This window comes from Castor canadensis, chromosome 6 (genome assembly GCF_047511655.1).
Source record: "Castor canadensis chromosome 6, mCasCan1.hap1v2, whole genome shotgun sequence".
In the NCBI taxonomy this organism is placed as follows: Eukaryota; Metazoa; Chordata; class Mammalia; order Rodentia; family Castoridae; genus Castor; species Castor canadensis.
This window is the reverse complement of record NC_133391.1, coordinates 72,159,861-72,177,348: the sequence shown is the minus strand read 5'-3', so window position 1 is coordinate 72,177,348 and position 17,488 is coordinate 72,159,861. Positions and strand designations below refer to the sequence as shown.

The window sequence follows — 17,488 nt, the reverse complement described above, 5'->3', positions numbered from 1 at the left end:
GTCTCCCCTCTGCCACTTATGAGCTGCGTGATTGTGGATCAATTAACTATTCGCTATTGGTAACTAGCTTTCCTTTACTGATTTAGCTAAGTGATAAATCAATAACAAGAACTGGATTTCAGTGAGGCTCCTTTGGAACAAGACTTGGGCGAATCACAGGTCAGGGCTCAAGGACTTTTGAAGGTCAGCAGTCAGGCAGGTTTTGCTGTACTTCTTAGATAGATTGCTTCCAAGTGCTTTTCCAGCTTCTGTGACAGCTGTGTCACATTTGTTTGAATAGAGCTCTTGTCAACTTCGGAAATCTAGGAGTGTAAAGAACTTCTTTCTCATATCTTGACTTAGTGTTTCTTTGTAATTCTCTCAACTTGGAGACATCTACAAAAGTTTGATCCATTTTCACCAGATGGCCCTTCAACATCTGCTCCCATTTTCCTTCCCATTCTACTGAAGAAATGTATCTGTGTTGGGTGCATATCTTGGGAAGTTGCTTAGGCTGTGTGGCTTTGGAGAAGAATGAGATCCTGGGATGGGAGTCTAAATAGCCTAGCTTTTGTTTTGCTGAGTAGGCATTTAGCCTAATTGTTGGGGACTATTGAGAAGAAATTCAGAGATCATAGGAGAAGACACCTGAGAGGGAGAAGGCATTGGTGAGTAGGCTAGTAACTTGAGAAACCCATTGGGGAAAGAAACACAAATTGGCTAAAGTATGCTCATTGACATTTTCATGGATGGTAGAACCCTTACCCTCATTACCTCATGAAAATGAGTAGAATCTACTTTATCAATATATAAGGGAATGGGCTCTGTATATTGAGATGAAGAATATAAAGCAATGCTATCCATGAAAACCAGTTGCACCCAAATAAAGACACTATGCAAATCTGTACAATGCATTGTTTTGAGCACTGGCAGGATTCACAGAAACACCTGAAATTCCACAGTCCCTTTCCCTGATCTCCCATAATGATTTCTGGAGCTCATATTCCCGTGAACAAGTTGTGAGATATGCTGACATTCAGCAAAAGCAGCAGCCAGTTGGGAAGAAGGGGTTACTGGGAGAGTTTATATTATTTGTTCAAGATCATATGACGAGTGACCAACAGAGCCAGGATTACATCCAAAGACTGCGAGATACAGTCTTCAAGGGATGCTCTTCTTGTTCACAGTATAGTGATCTACTCCAGTAAGCATTTTCTTCTGTTTCCTGTTTTAAATTATGATTTTGCTTATAATTTCCCCTCAGGCCCTTTCACCTCACTCTTCTTTAAATATGTCTGTTTTGTGAGCTTTTTAAGGTGTGACATCCTAAATAGTATACTGTAGAATTACATGTATTTTTTTCCCTTCTCAAGAACTTGAAGTTGGCCCAGTCTAAGGGAATGTTAGGTGATGCAGGATTAAACCCAAACTGTGGAGCAGTTAGAAAGCTGCAGGACACAAAGGAAGTTGATTTTGGGTTGGGTACACTGATTTCCTTGTTCCCTGTTTGTACAGGCTGTGGGTTGGGTTGCAGGGTGAGCACCTTGATTCAAGGGTAGGTGCAGTGAAGGGATGTAATTAGCCTACTAAGCTTCACTAATGTCTTGTAAAGTCATTCCAGTGAGAATGGCAGATGTATCAGTTCCGCCTTGGACCCTACCACAAGGGGCATTGTATTTTCACCCTGCTATTTATAGTTTTCACAGTTGAGATTGGCTGCTTCAACACAGCTTTTTCTGTTTTGTGAAACCAACAAGGCAAAGAAGAATTTCTGTGAAATATGTGTGTTCTGACAATTGTACTTTCCTACCCCAAAAATTTATACTTCCTCTCTGAAGTCATAAGCTCCCATGCCCAGAAATCAGTTCCTTATTACTTTTACTCTAATATACTCATAGCACTTCCCAAAAGTGGTCATTTGTTTTTAGTTGGCCAACAGTGAATACAGTGCAGCTGACACAGAGGATATGGTTGGGGTTTTGGTTTTGTTGTTGAGGTTGCTGCTGTTTTATTTTGCAGAATTCTGTATTCTAAGAGCTTGAGAAGTCAAAGGACTAGGATTTATTTATTCATTCATTTTTTATGATGAATACTTATATAAACACTTACTTTGCTCTGGGCACTTTTGTGAGCACCAGTGACTACATCATTAAACAATACATAAAAAATAGCTTTTGCTCTTAGAACTTGCATTCTAGTGGAGGGAAGAAATAAATACATAAACAAACAAATAAATAAAACTACACACAGTGATAAGTATTGTGGTGAAAATTAGACATGATGTGGTAAGGATGGAGTGGAGGTGGTCAGACAAGAACTCAGAGTCAATGGTGTTTTAGCTGAGATCTGAATGCCAAGAAGAAACCAGCCACATGAGGGTTGAGGGATTGGGACTGCAAAGGAGATAAGAAGACCAATGTGGCAGGAGCATATATGGCATGCGGCCTGGGTATGAGCTGGAGTACAGCACATCTGGGGCATGTGAGGTCAGGGGCCAGTGGTGGGGACCTTACTGCACTGGATGGGAACCAATGGGAGCTGGTAGGCTGGGAAGATATGTGCAATGAAGAAGTCTACTCTGAGTGCTATAAGGATAAAGGGTTTTCAGGAGAAAAGAGGAGAAGCAAGAAAAAGGATGCAGTTAAACTGAGAGATGGTTATAACAGTGGTAATGTTAATGCCATTACCAGTTTATTGATTGATTTTTAAGTATAAAATGTAAAATTTGCCATTTTATCCATTTTTAAATGATGAAAGTACATTAGGTATGTCCACACTGTTGTGCAATTGTAACCATCTCCAGAACTTTTCTATCATCCCAAACTGGAACTTCACACTCATGAAACAATAAATTGCCATTCTCTCTTCCCTCTAGACCTTAGAATCCTCTGTCCTATCTTCTATCTCTATGAATGTGACTGTTCTGAGTACTTCATATGGCTCTTTTGTGTCTGGTTTATGTCACTTAGTATAATGTCGTCACAGTTCATCCATGTTGTAACATGCATTGGAGGTTCAATCTTTTTTAAGGCAGAATAATATACCTAATGTTGGGGAATGGGCTGGATTAAATGGTAATTCCATATTTAATTTTTTGAGGAATCCCTATACTGTTATCAGTAACTATATCTTAAAGGTAGATTGATCAGGAGTTGCTAAGGCATTAGTGTTAGGAGTTGAGAAAAAAGAAAAACTAAGAATGATTTCAACATTTTCACTTTTAAAATGGGAGAAAAATGTGTTCACTGGAATTCTGTGTGGGGTGGAGTTGTGGATGAATATCAAAGATTCTGCTTAGGGCATATATGTCATGGCTATTCGATAAATGGAAAGCTGTTTTATGTACTAATCTGGAACATCAGTTTCATATACATGTATTTAAACAGCAGAATTTATCAATGAATTTTATTATTGCACTTTTCCAACACAAAGAATATTTAAAATCACAGGACTACAAATGGCCAAAAAACACAAGAAGAAATGCTCAACATCCCTGGCCATAAAGGAAATGTAAATCAAAATCATGGTAAGATTCCACCTCACCCCTGTTAAAATGTCTATCATCATGAACACAAACAACAACATGTCACCGAGGATATAGGGGACAAGGAACCCTCATATGGTGCTGGTGGGAATGTAAATTAGTAAACAACTATGGAAAACAGTATGGAGGCTCCTCAAAACACAAAAAATAGAATTACTGTATAACCCAGCATTACCACTCTTAAGGATATACCCGAAGAAATGTATGTCAGGTTGCAACAAAGGCACCTGCACACCCGTGTTTATTGCAGCACTATTCACAGCAGTAAGCTAGGGAAATAGCCAAGATGCCCCACTAAAGATGAATGGATTAAGAATATGTGGTATTTATATACAACAGAATTTTATTCAATCATAAAGAAGAATGAAATTTTTTCATTTGCAGGTAAATGGATGGAACTGTAGAACATCATCTTAAGTGAAGTTAGCCAGGTTCAGAAAGCCAAAGGCTTCATGTTTTCTCTCATATGTGGAATATAGACCCAATACAAATACAAGCAATATTATGAAAAACAGGTCACCCTAAGGGGAGGTTATACACAAGAAATGGAGGATAAAAGAAGGAAGTTAAGAAGGTAAATATGGTTGATGTAGTTCCTATACAAAAATGTATACAATTTTTAAACTTGTTAAAATTATCATAAGAAGGAGACTAATGTAGAAAGAAGAAAAACAGAGGTGATGGACCAATTGGGGTTATAATACATATATACATGGAAATGTCACAATGAAACATTCTGTGTAGCTACGTTAAACAAACAAAATGTCTTTTTTTTTTTTTTATGAAAACAGAGAACAGGAAGACAAAATAGGTCCTGTCTGGGGAGGTTGGTACAAGTGGGAGGTGGGAGGGTATAAGGACAGGGCATAGAAGGTGACTGTGGTGGAAATACTATGTACACATGTGTGGAAATGGAAGAACAAGACCTGTTGAAACTATTTTCGGAGTAGGGGGAGAGGGATAAAGGAGAATGATGGAGGGGGTGAATTCAACTGTGATACATTGTAGGAACTTTTGTAAATGTCACCTTGTACCCCTAGTACAACAATAATAAAAATTTAAAAACTAAATCATAGGACTAAATGAAATGTTTTAAGTAAAGTGTAGTTGTGTATTTGAACTTTAAAGAGTTCCACCATTTAGAGGTTGAGCCAAGAAGGCACCAACAGAGGAGCTGAGGGAAGATCTCTGTGAAATGAAGAGAGGGGTAAAATAAGGATGTTTCTAAGCCTCAGAAATGAAATGTGTCAGGAGAGGAGTGCTCTACCTTCCAAGAAGTCAAGCATAAGTAACAGCATGATCATTGCATTTGGTGTGCTGGAGGTAACCAATGTACCTGACAAGAGAAATTTCAAGGACTTGAGGAGATGGAAGCCTGGTAATAGCAGGCTGAGAGGAAAATGGTAGTTGCCCTTTCTATTTCCTCACCTGTCAACCACTCAATCCAGAGGTTTCATTGTTAGGGAAAATAGGAAGATGGGGCAATAAATGGAGGTAGCTTTGGGAGACCCCATCATAACATTTTCATATAAGAGAAGGAGAAAGAGATGGTATCAGAGAGGAAAAGAGTACTTCCTGAGGGAAATCCATGAGAAGGTGAGAGGTCAGGACCCAGAGCCCAGACAGAGCAGGTGCGGGGACTCTTCATCCAGTTGCATTAGAGGAAAGGCAGTGGTAAATTGAAGGTTGGTTGACTTAGTGATAGGTGAGGTCACAAGCCTTGGTGCACTTATCTCTTAAGGAGGTTCAGTCTTTTACTGCGAGAACAAGGGAGGCGAGAGTATAAGAGGCTTGATGAGCAAAGCGAAATGTGAAGTGTTCATCATGGAGAGGGAGAGCACCACAGCGTTGCCAGGCACATTGGTGTTTATTTGAATGAGAACAGTCAATATTATTTATCTTTCCTTCCAGCAAAGTTTAGGAGGTTAGTTATGGGCAAGAAAAATTTGAGAATTTGTGTTTAATTAACATAGGGGATTTATTAGGTAAGTACAACTAAAGGGGATGAGTGAAAGATTTTTATAAAGAATATTAATAATGGACATGGGAGGGAATTGAGAATATGAGAATTTTGATATATAAGGAAAAAGTTACAGGGTCAGTGATTGGTGGTCTCATTGTGGTTGATAAGCAAGTTTGGAAATTGTGTCAGGGAAAAGTCATACTGGTCAGGGTCTAGGCCGTAATCCTAACTAAGGGATAAGGAAATAGTAGTAAGGAAACTGAATGGGATAGAAGAAAAGATCACTGGAGGGAAGACAAATGACTGCAAGCCCAGGGTTTGGGATGGAGCACCCACAGGACACTGAGCTAACAAACAACGATGACTGTTACCATTAGCTACGTACTAATGATAAGGAGCTGCAAAAAGACTGCCACACATTTGTAAGCAAAGGAATTTGTCTAGGAATGTAATTTCTCTAGGATCACTTTTTCATTCCTAGGCAAGCTGTTAAGAGATTCATATTTTAAAATCAGATCGGCATTTTGGGGTCTTGTGAACTTTTTGCCTGAACTGGCCTTGAATAGCCATCCTCCTGATCTCAGCCTTCCAAGTCACTACCAAGCAGCTAGGATTATAGGCATGAGTGACTGGTGCCTGGCTAAGCAGTATTTATGAACGTGTTTGCACATGAGGACATCTGAGGATTCTGATTGGCTCTGGATGGACACCACTTCTGTCCACAGAGTCTGATGCCTTAATACTGAGGTGGGTCAGAGAATTCTTACTGTCCAAAGCTTCTCAAGTGATTCTGAAGCATATTCAGCCTTGTTAACCACTAAGTTAAATCATATTCTAGACCATCTTAAGTGAAAGAGTCATTTTTGAAAAAGTTATTTCACATTTACATTTACTTGAAAAGACTGAAGTGCTGCTAAAGGAAGAAAATAGAGATGAAATTCAGAATTAGAAAATCTCAACTTGTTCTAGCAGGCATTTTATTACAGAACTCTGGGTTTCTTTTCATTTTCCTTCTTCTGGTCCATAAGTAAACAATTCTATCATACTGCAATTTTCTCTGTAGTGACTTAGAAGTTACCTCATCACATTTTTCAGAAACTGTGTAGTTAGAACCTAAGTTTATGTAATTTTATTTATGCTTAAAATCTACTTTTTCTTTTATATGTTCATTAGATTTTCTTCTGCTTTTGTAGTAAACACGCCTTTTACTACTTTGTACCTTTATGGAATGGATCCTCAGGATCCTCATGAACCTTTCTCATCCTCACTATACCTGAGGCAACTATGTCTTGTTTGTCTTTATTTTATCCTAATACAGTGACTTACAAAGTAAATAAATGTTTGATGAAGGAGTAGAAAAGCACATTAAACTAATTGTTACCTTTCTGATTCCTTCATATTATGAAGTTTCAAGGTAGTTTCTGGGAAACAGTGGACATAATGATATGTGGATTCAAACAATAAGAAAAACAATGCCTAGGATCTTAATAATAAATTCATAAAATCTCAACTCTATACTAACTCGTTTTTCTCATAAGCCCTCATAAATTCAAGCCAAGAAGTCTTGATACTGATCTTGCCACAACCAACTGTATCCTTCCTGGACCTCTTTCTCTCCCAGCAAACACTAACCATTGCTAACTACATACAGATATGAAAGAAGTAGAAAGAACCCAAGGCCTGGTTATCGAGCTGCAGAGAGGATTGGTGGTGTGTGACAGCACTCTGGCCGATACTGCTAGGATCCCACTTCTTCAGCTTACTGGAGTCCCCTGAGGTGTCATCATGTGTTGTGAGCCTATGTTATAGAATATGACGTTAACCAAGAAACTGTCCATAATACCTAGGAGTTCAAAGTTAAACCTAAGTGTCATAAATGCTATTGTGGAAGAGAAAACTAGGTGGTCAGAACACTAGCAAGGGCATTTGACCTGGCATTGGAAAGGTATGGAAGAATCCCTGCTGAAAATGGCTCCTGAACTATGAGGCTAAGGATGAATCTGCCGTGTGTGAGTGCAGTGGTGTGCAGGTCTGATTTGGGAAAGGAAGCTGCAGATATGTTGGTGAGGAGTTTAAGGGTTGCTGGAAGATTTGGGAGGACCCTATGCACATCTGAGTGGTTGGACCACAAAGGAGACTTTCTGTCCATGAGTGAGTTTGGACTTGATAATTCCTAAAGTAATAGCACCCATCAAAGGGTATGGTGTGGATGCAATATTATAAGAGCATCTAGCCTCAGAAACCTGCAATTTGAGTCCCTTACACCAATCCTAACAAATTGTAGCCTGAACCAGAGAAAACTGCCAGAGATGCAGGTGATTCCTCTGCAGATCCAGAATGAATTGTAACATCTAACAAATGAAATCAGAGGACTTTCAAAATTCACAGGGTGACTCATGCCACCTGTACATGAGGTGTAGATGCACTTAGTTCTCTTTCTAAGTAATATTATCAACAAAAGAGGATTCCACAGTCTTGCTCTGTTAAAGACTAAGGTCACTTTTTATTCTAGCAACATAAAAGCCACTTGACCAGGCTGAAAATGTGTTCCCAGACCTGTTTCAGAATTTCTTCCCTAATGGCTTGTGCGAATCTAGGCTGAAGGGCTTTAATGGTACATTAGGGAGGGGCAGTGGAAAACTGAGAGTGAAAAACTGAGGGCTGTTGTAACCACAGAGCTGTGCTCCGATTCTGAGTACTGCCCAAACTAATACTCAACTCATGAGGACTTTGAAAACTCTGTCCACTGTTGCTCTTAGTACTTGCCATTGAACTATTCCCTTCATTGGGAAGGAGTGGGTTTTGCTCTCCTCAACAGACTGTTTTGGTTTTTATTTTATTATTTAAAAAAATGGCATGTGTTTATGGTGCACAATATGATATTTTGGTAGGCATGTATACGATGAAATGAATAGTACTGTCAAGCAAATTAACATCTCATGTGATTACCCTTTTTGTCCTTGTGGTCAGAATGCCTGAAATTGGCCCTTTTAGCAAATTTTCAATATGCAACACAGCATTATTAACAGTAGTCACCATGCTGTACATCAGTGCAAGGAAGATTGATCTCTTTGGAATAATAATTGAGTAATTGGACCCATTAAACAATCATCTTAAAACATGTCTAATCTCTTCAAGTTTAAAGTGTAGAAATTATGACCACATTTCCCCTATTTCATTGAGTAAATTTACATAATCTGTATCACTCTGGGGTCACACAGAAATGATGACTAATATTACCAATGTGACTTTAGGACAACTTAAATCCCCATATAATCCTGCGGACCAGTACTTGCCTGCTAATATGCTGCAGGAATTAAGAGTCTGAGCTTTTGAATGAAAGAGATCCAAGTTCAGAGCCCAGTTCTTCCATTTACTAGCTCCGTGATTTTGGTGGAGGCTTCAGTCTTCTAATATACAAATGGAGATATTAGTGGTAACTATCTCATAGATTCACTGTGAGGATAGGATGAGATTGTGAGTGATGAAGTGTTAGTACCTTGTTTCAACCATAGTTAGTATGCCCTTGGCATTTTTGCCTTATTACATTTGTTTGTTTTATTCTGATCCTCTTGCTCTTTTCTTTTTTACTCCCCTAGAGATATGAAGCCTGACAATATTTTACTTGATGAACATGGTAAGTAAGTGGTTTATTTGTGATCAACTACATGATATGCATGTAACACAAGTTGAATATCTCCAACAAAGGAATATTACATACAAAAAAGGTCTCTTGCTTGATTCAGATGAATTATATGTACAAATTCCATTTTAAGGGTAGAAGGAACAATATGGGGAAAGTATGACAGTGTCATAATCCAACAATATGCCCTTAAATAACATTGAGTTTACATAATGAGAAAGTCATTCTCTACTTAATATTCTCCCACTATTGCTGTCTTCAAGAAAGCCTTCATGGTGGTTTTGGTGCTAGTTTGCTTTAATATCTTATGATATGCAATGACCTTTTTTGTGTTTTGTAAAGACAGAGCAGGCCTCAAGCTTACAGTACTTATTTGGCAGATAGTAGTATCCACCAAGTAATACTATTTTGTTTTTGCATCTACTTTTTTCCTTCTTATGAAGGTAAATTGCCTTTACATTTACAGAAAAGATATCACATTTTCTGTTCAAAAATACGTCAGTTAAAAAATCTGGAAGTTCAAAGAAAAATATAAAGTTCATAGAAGGAGTATCTATGGTACCTAGATGTATGTGGCAGGATATGGCAAAAAATCATGAAGATGGTGAGTGCCTGAAGTCCAGGAAACAATGATTAGTTTTCTCTGGAGCAAGCTTTGGACAACAATGATTAAATGTGTATAGGCTTTGCCTAATATTTATTTTCATGAGCATTTGGATTATTGATACTACATCAGAGAAGACCTGTAAGGTACAGAACTTGTGTGTTACAGATGTTGCAGTGGCAATAAGATCTTTGTTCTGTGTTTGGAAAGTTGCTAGATTAGTCCCAATTCTGCAAAGCTCTTTATTCATGCAGTTTTTACAAACAGGATTTGCAAGGGGAACTGAAACACCAAGTGCCATCTATTGTTCATTATTTATTTACTTAGTTGAGTTTTAAATCCTGATTCACCAGACTCCACTGTGCTCAGATGACTAAGAAATGCTTTTGTGTATGACCACTAATCTCAAAGCTCAGGGTCATTATTTATTTATGGACTGTCTGAAGAGATTTTTTCCACTTTCTTCTACTGCTTTATTTCTTCCTTACCTTTACTGCTTCTGACATTTGGGAACAGATTTCTGAATCTCAGAAACGTAGGCAATGGTGAGACTTAGCATGAAGGTGACTTTCATGAAAACACCAACTATCCCTGCCTTCAATAAGAGGCCTAATCCTTGCTTGTCCTTGTATAAATAAACCCCATGAAGATTTATAACTGAAGAGACATAGCCTACAGAGACCACCTTTTTCCAATTAGGCAAAAAGTGCTCCCTCTGCCACCAAGGCAGGTTGGGGTTTAGTCATTACTTGCTCACAAAGGTAGCCAGCTACCTTTGTGCATAACACCTGTTACTCCATCATTTGTAGAAGCTTTGACAGGGACATGTAGATTTTATTAACTAAAACCTTTTTAAGTTTTATCTTCCATTCTGAGAATGGTGCAGTTAGTACTGGGTCTCAGAGATGCTTCCTCTTGTTTCTACCATAAGAACACCCTTTTCTTCTTCATACAACTTCTTCCTTCTCATTATTTTCTTGGTAACTTGGTTATTGTAGATTAGAAAGAAGATAAAGAAATCAATTAATCTGTAAGTTGAACCACTCTTAGAGACCACCCTCATGAAAGATTAATTGTGTAATACTGTGGGCACTACTCACTAACTCTGAGAGTTTTGACAAGTTGCCTAAATATTCTCTGTGTCTTAGTTTTTCAGGTCACAAAAGCTTACTTGCTTCTTAGGGTCATTATAAAACTAACTGATACAACACTTATGAAGTGCTTGATGCAATGTCTGCTACAAAGAAATCACTCAGTAAGAGTCAAATATGAATACGACTCCCATGAGGTAGAAGAGGCTTACTTCCCTAGGCAAGGAAACTTGAGGTACTTTATTTTGTTTTATGTGGTGGTGTGTATGGAAGTGTGTATGTGATATGCACCAATGCTATGTCAGATAGACTCTGTGTGAGTATTTACTTGTCTTCAGCAGATAACTATTTGTATTCCAGAAGTGATAGTCCCAAATTTTGCTTGTCTTTTTGTTAGATCTTTGTGTTTAAGCAATGCCATTTAACCCTTAATCCTTAGGGAACTCTATTGTTATTGGTCCAGTCTGCTTTCCTTCATGTGCACAGGAGTCTAATGCCACTGTTTGTGGCATTTTTAATTCTGATGGGGCTACAGTTTTGTTCAGGGAGTCTAAGCCATCATCCTGGTCTCTCAGCTGGTGTGTTATTTCCAAAGAGCCCTTTCACGCTTACATTTTTGACTTGAACAATGAATTCAAAGGAGGCTTTTCTGTATTATGTTCCCATCCTGAACTCAACTTGAGAATAACTGCTGTTAATAAAAGAATAATTGGAAGAATTGTACATGAATGTGCTAGAATCAAACAAACAAAAAAATGAGAACCATTCTCTAAACATCTCTAAACATTGTCATAAGGATCCCTTTCTGGAGAAAATATTTTTTGTCATTACTTTCTATTCATTTAGATTCTGTAAAACTAGGACTTCAGAATTTGCTCCTGGATGTTAATTAACCACTTTTAACCACATTCCTTAGCCCATCTCCTCCCAGCTCATTATGTGTTTGCTCTTGTGGGAATCAGATAAACCACACATGAATACTTGCCTTTTGGAGCATCTGCTGGTGCAATTTTCTATGTGGATCTCATATAAGAAGCCTTCATTTGGCTTTCCCATCCACATTTATAATGTCACTCCAAATGCACCATCACCTGGGCCTCTTGCATGTGGATTTTAGCAACTGTGATGTTGTCTAAATTTTTGTACATTCTTCCTATGCTTATCATTCTAAGTAAGTTATACATTACCCCATGTGGCTTAGATTTTAATTCAGCACCACCTGGAAACAGGCGGAACTTTGTTTTATTCTTATTGACTTATATTATTTATATTCACCAGGAAATGTTGACATTTATATGAGGTGGATGTGATGTAGGCAGTCTCTCCACAATGATAATGAAGATTTCTTGCACATCAGCATTTGACATAACAAATGTTTTTAATTTAGAGCTACCTGGTACTGTCCTCCCAGGTGTCTCATTTACTAGTTCAGAGCCAAGATGGCAACAGGTCTTAGATGACTTATAAATAACTGTCCTCATATGTATTTTCACATCCTGCCAGTTTAACTGGCCCATCCAATTCTATCAATTCCATAGTGTCTAAAATTCTTGTGCTTTTCATAAGTTATTCAGGAAATAAATGCCACATTCAGAACAATAATGTCTGGATATCTGACTGTGAACATTATGGAATCATAATTTAGGTTTCTCTATATCATCCTTAGTCACAAGGAGAAGAGGCAAAAACTCAACCTGGAGGGTGAGGAAGAACTGAGCTTTCTATGTTAACAGTTTCCCCCATTGACAGTCCTCAAATGTGCTTAAAAGTCAAGTGGAAGATGTCTTTTTGAAAAAAAAAAAATATATATATATATATTTGAGTATATATATATAATACTGTATCCAATCCCGAGATAATGAGATTGAAGTCTTGGGTAATGCCTAAGGCTAACAAGCATTGCAGGGGAATTGTGGTACACCTACTCTAAACACCTGCAAATAGAAGAGAGTTTTAAAAGTTGGAGGCAATGCCAACTGATTGTTTCTGATGCCCTAGAGTGCATTCTTGATGAGAAAGGTCTTTAGACTGAGCACAAGGCACAGTGAAAGAGTAGAGATCATGGCAACAATAAGATGAATTCGGATTTTTAAAATGATCCTCCATCTCAAGTCACAGAAGTAGAAAGGAAAAACTAAATCTGTCCCCCAACAGGGCTAGATCAGGAAGTTTTTATCCTTAGCAGTGGGCTGGATGCTATCAGGATGCAGACAGTGACATTTAGTATGATGTTTAGTGTGTACTGTGAGCCCTCTGAAAATTTCAGTCCTATCTCATCAGATAAATGGAAATGCCAATGCTTCAAGATCCTCTGAAAGCAGATGACTACTGTGCCAACAGCTAACATAACAGTCTTGCCGACCTGGGATTCCTGTACTGTCCTTTTTCTTCCTTCTTGCTGTGAATGCAAGGACCCTAGAGACTTGGTGGGGTGTATTCTCTGTAGACTCTACACTGTATTTTCTTAAGTTTTAGAGCTGAGAGATACCCTAGAAACCATCTTGCCTACCCATTTTTCTTTTGTAAATAGAAATCTGGAGCTGGGCACCGGTGGCTCATGGCAGTAATCTTAGCTACTCGGAGGCAGAGATAAGGAGGATCATGGTTTGTAGCCAGCCAGGAAAAATAGTTTGTGAGACATCATCTTGAAAAAAACCCATCACAAAAATAGGGTTTGGAGTGGCTCAAAGTGAAGGGCATGAGTTCAAACTTCAGTATGGCAAAAAAAAAAAAAAAAAAAGAAAGAAAGAAAGAAAGAAGGGGAAGGGAGAGGAGGGGAGGAGAGGTGAGGACAGTGGAGAAAGGAAGGAAGGAAGAAAGGAAGAAGAGAAAGAAAGAAAGGAAGGAAGAAAAGAAAGAAAGACAGAAAGAAAATTAATTTGGTATCAGCCTAGGAAAAGGACTTAAAGTCTACTGTGTATTAGAACAGGGCAGAGCTCCAGTCTCGTGGCCCCTAATCTAGTGTACTAAATAGAACTCTTTTAAAGATAAAAGCTGATTTTTTTCCCTTGCTATACATTGTAAGTTATTTTACTGGGGATTGATGGAGACAACCTGAACTACCCCTCAATACACACACACACACACACACACACACACACACACACACACACGCACACAAAATACTAGTGGCATTTTAGAAAAACAATGATAACAAGGACTCTTTCTTGGCCAAAAATATATGCATCCACACTTGTGCTAGCTTGTAGTAATTTTGTCTCTATTTTTTACAAGATTCCCTAAGAGATGCTTGGAATTGTGATACTTTGAATAGCTCTTGGCTCTCTTCCTCATGATACTCACAGGCTAAAAAACTTAGACTTGTGCCAACAGACAAAAATTGCCTAAGTAGAATTACCAGAGCATAAACTCAGCTATTAAGTTTCAAAGATTCTGAGGTTGAACTACAAGTTTACAATCAGAGACTAATTTGTGCATGTCATGTCCTGGTTGCTGGAGGGTTGCTGGTTTAAGACCACATTGGCCTTGAGGCTGGAATAAATGAGCTTGTATTGCCTGAACCCAGCTGCAAGGAGCATAAACAGTGAACAGACTAAGCTTCCAGATGTTTTCAATTAGACTCATGTTCCACTGGATTGAATGGGACTTAGCATTCACCATTGTCCTTCTCTGTCCCTAGGGCACGTGCACATCACCGATTTCAACATTGCTGCCATGGTGCCCAAGGAGATGCAGATCACCACCGTAGCTGGCACCAAGCCTTACATGGGTATGGGCTTCACAAGCTGCCATAGTTCTTAAGTGCAAAGCTTTTGTTTCTCATTTCTATGGACACCATTTATTGCAGGTTGAATCTGCAGGGACATGCAGCTAGAGCAGACAAGTTCCTTTCTGACTTTACCTGGGGAACTTCTGATTTAATGGGTCTGAAGTGAGCCTAAGGACTCTCCATTACCAAGTACACAGGATGATCTTGACTCAGCAGGGCCATTGATCACATTTTAAACTAGACATTTTGTGAGATAATTAAGTCACTTTCTACCCACTTCCTAACAAAAATATTAGTTCAGTAAATGGCTACTAATTGTCTCTGTGTGCTCTGCAGGGTTTTCAGACTCTGGTGACCCAGTAGTGAGCAATATACACAAGGTGACCCCATGGATCTTACCTGATAGTGAGAAAGATAAAAAACAGAATCAAACAGAAGTGAAGCAACAGTTAGAAATAGGATGGTAAAAATAATAATTTTAGCTATTATCTATATAACACTGTATTACATGCACAGGATTGTAAAGTACTTTTTCAGTTATAATTTTAGCATCAGTTTTATTGACACAACAGTCTCGTAAACTCTTCTTTTTAAAGGTGAGTAAAACATCCCTCAGAAATATTAGATGACTTTGCATAATTTAGTTTACAGTGCAATGAAGAACTGGGTTTGCCTTGAGGATTTAGAATTTATTAAAGGGTGACTAGCAATGTAAGGTTAGGTGCAGAATTGCTACTAAGGTCACATATTTCATGGTAGAAACAAATTAACTATAAATTCTAACTTCAGTTGGAAGAGGCTGCCATCTCTGGATAGATAATATTTTAGTTGAATTTGTCCTACCTCCTGTCCATCCCAGAAAATACATAGAACTGTCACCCTTCAGAGGTCACACAGTGCTCAGAATAAGGGAATTCTTCTTCCTTTCTTCCTATTGTTCCTAAGGCAAGTGAATCAAATCTTAGGTAATTATCTGCAAGAAGAGAGGCTGTCATTCTGTTCATGGTGCTAGTCACTGGGCTTGCTGACTGGTCCCTAAGGAGCTTAGTTGGCCACAGAGGGTCAGTGTGTTTGGTGGCAAGTCTTACTGGGACCATAGCAGCAGGAGACTGAGTGAGTGTATTTGGGGTACAATCGAGAGCCCATGGCCCAGGTTCACTGGGGCACCTTCAGTGCAGGCATGCAGCCTATAGGGGCAGCACCACACTTGTGTTAGGTAGGATCTCTCTGCCTCTGCCCACCCTCTTAAACTCCTAAAACAAGCACTGCTTTCAAGTAAACTGAAGAAGGAAACCTGTGAGAGCCTGATCAAGTCCTCCATCTTCACACCAAGGTGGCAAGGTCCAGATTTGAGGAGCTTTGAATCAGATATGAGATTAGTTTTGAAATTCACAGGAATAAATTTTAAACTGTCTAATGTAAGTGTTGGACGTAGCAAAAGGGATTAAAGTATGTTAGGCGATAGACTGAGAGGTCAGTAGGGGAACCCCCATCCAGTTAAAAGCAGGAGGTGAGACATGCACGGTTGCTGGCAGATGACAGAAGAATAAAAACCATTCCTATGCTTCTGTCCTAATTAGTTAAGATGTTAAAGCAGGTAATTTTGCTTTTTAAATTGATGGAATTAAGTTAGGGGTAGAATAAATTGCAACAGCAAGATGATTCAAAAGCAAAATATTTGAAACTGAAAATCAAGGGCAAGAGCAATGTTGCTTCCATATTTCATTCTTTTCCCCTATGTGGGAGTTGGGGAGGGAGAGAGAGACAGAGAGACAGAGAGAGAGAGAGACAGAGAGAGAGAGAGAGAGAGAGAGAGAGAGAGAGAGAGAGAGAGAGTGAACTGCTCCCTATGTACAGGAGCAGTTCACTTTCCAACAGAGAGATCTGTGGGGAAAAAATGAGCTTTATTTTATATGATATTTGAACAACTGCATATTTCATGGCTTTCAATTACCAGTGGGGGGAAGTAAATCTCTTTTGTCACTTCTCAAATAATGGACACATATAATTCAGCCTATTTTCTGCCTAAAACCCATGGCACTCAAATGATAAAAGGGATATCCATGCTGGCTGCTCTGATGAGCTTTTCCCCCAGGTTTCCTGGACTTCCGTATTACAGGCTATTTTCTTGGAGCCAAATCAGAAATGTGCATCTGGGGTTTCTAGGGCTGGTTTCCATGGTGAGAGAAGTAAAGGGAGGCTACCTTTCTTTCTTCTCCCCAGTAATTTTTAGTACAGTATCTATGTAATTTAATTTTTTTCAAAATTGGCATTTCTAGCCTTTTCAATAAAATAGAAGAAAGAAATTTGAACCTAGGCAGAGGCCACGCAACACCCCACTTTCACCCTTATAATTAACAACTGGTAATATTTATAAAACCTCTCTGAGCACCAGGTAATATGCTAAATGTTTTATGTTCATTTACTCATTTACTTTTCTCAGTAACCTAGGAGGCAGACTCTATTTGTCATCATTTTGAATGAAGACAATCAGAAGCTCAGTAACTTGCTAAAGGTCCTATGGCTACTAATAATCAAAGAAAAGCTAGGATTTAAACCAGGCTCTGTTTAACATAAAAAATCAAGCTTCTTCTTGAAATAGGCATAAAGAGAGGAATAAAAAATATATACTTAGATATTTTCAGGAGTTTTTTTGACTTTTTAACTTTTTAATTTTTTTATTATTCATATGTGCATACAATGCTTGGGTCATTTCTCCCCCCTGCCCCCACCCCCTCCCTTACCACCCACCCCACCCCCACTCTCTTCCCCTAACTCCCTCGATACCCGGTGGTTTTTAGGGGTTCTTAAAAGGTTCTATGTCAATTTAGTTAGGCTAATATGTTGAGAATGTTTCTTGTTTTATTCCAAAATAAATATTTGAATGTTGTAACTTATCTCTTTATCCAGAACTGCTCTTGCCTTTGATTTTTG

The 17,488-nt window shown here is 38.6% G+C and overlaps 1 protein-coding gene across 5 annotated transcripts in view; it reads left to right on the top strand.

Annotated features, from left to right (window-relative positions):
* Positions 1-17,488, top strand: part of Stk32a (serine/threonine kinase 32A) — a 135,653-nt gene that overhangs the window by 78,264 nt on the left and 39,901 nt on the right. For 4 of the 5 annotated variants that reach the window (XM_074076714.1, XM_074076711.1, XM_074076712.1 and 1 more), the window contains 2 exons: positions 9,086-9,123; positions 14,465-14,554. In XM_074076714.1, coding sequence (XP_073932815.1) covers positions 9,086-9,123; positions 14,465-14,554 — 128 coding nt within the window. The remainder of the gene's footprint in view (positions 1-9,085; positions 9,124-14,464; positions 14,555-17,488) is intronic. The other variant, XM_074076715.1, reaches the window with a different exon arrangement.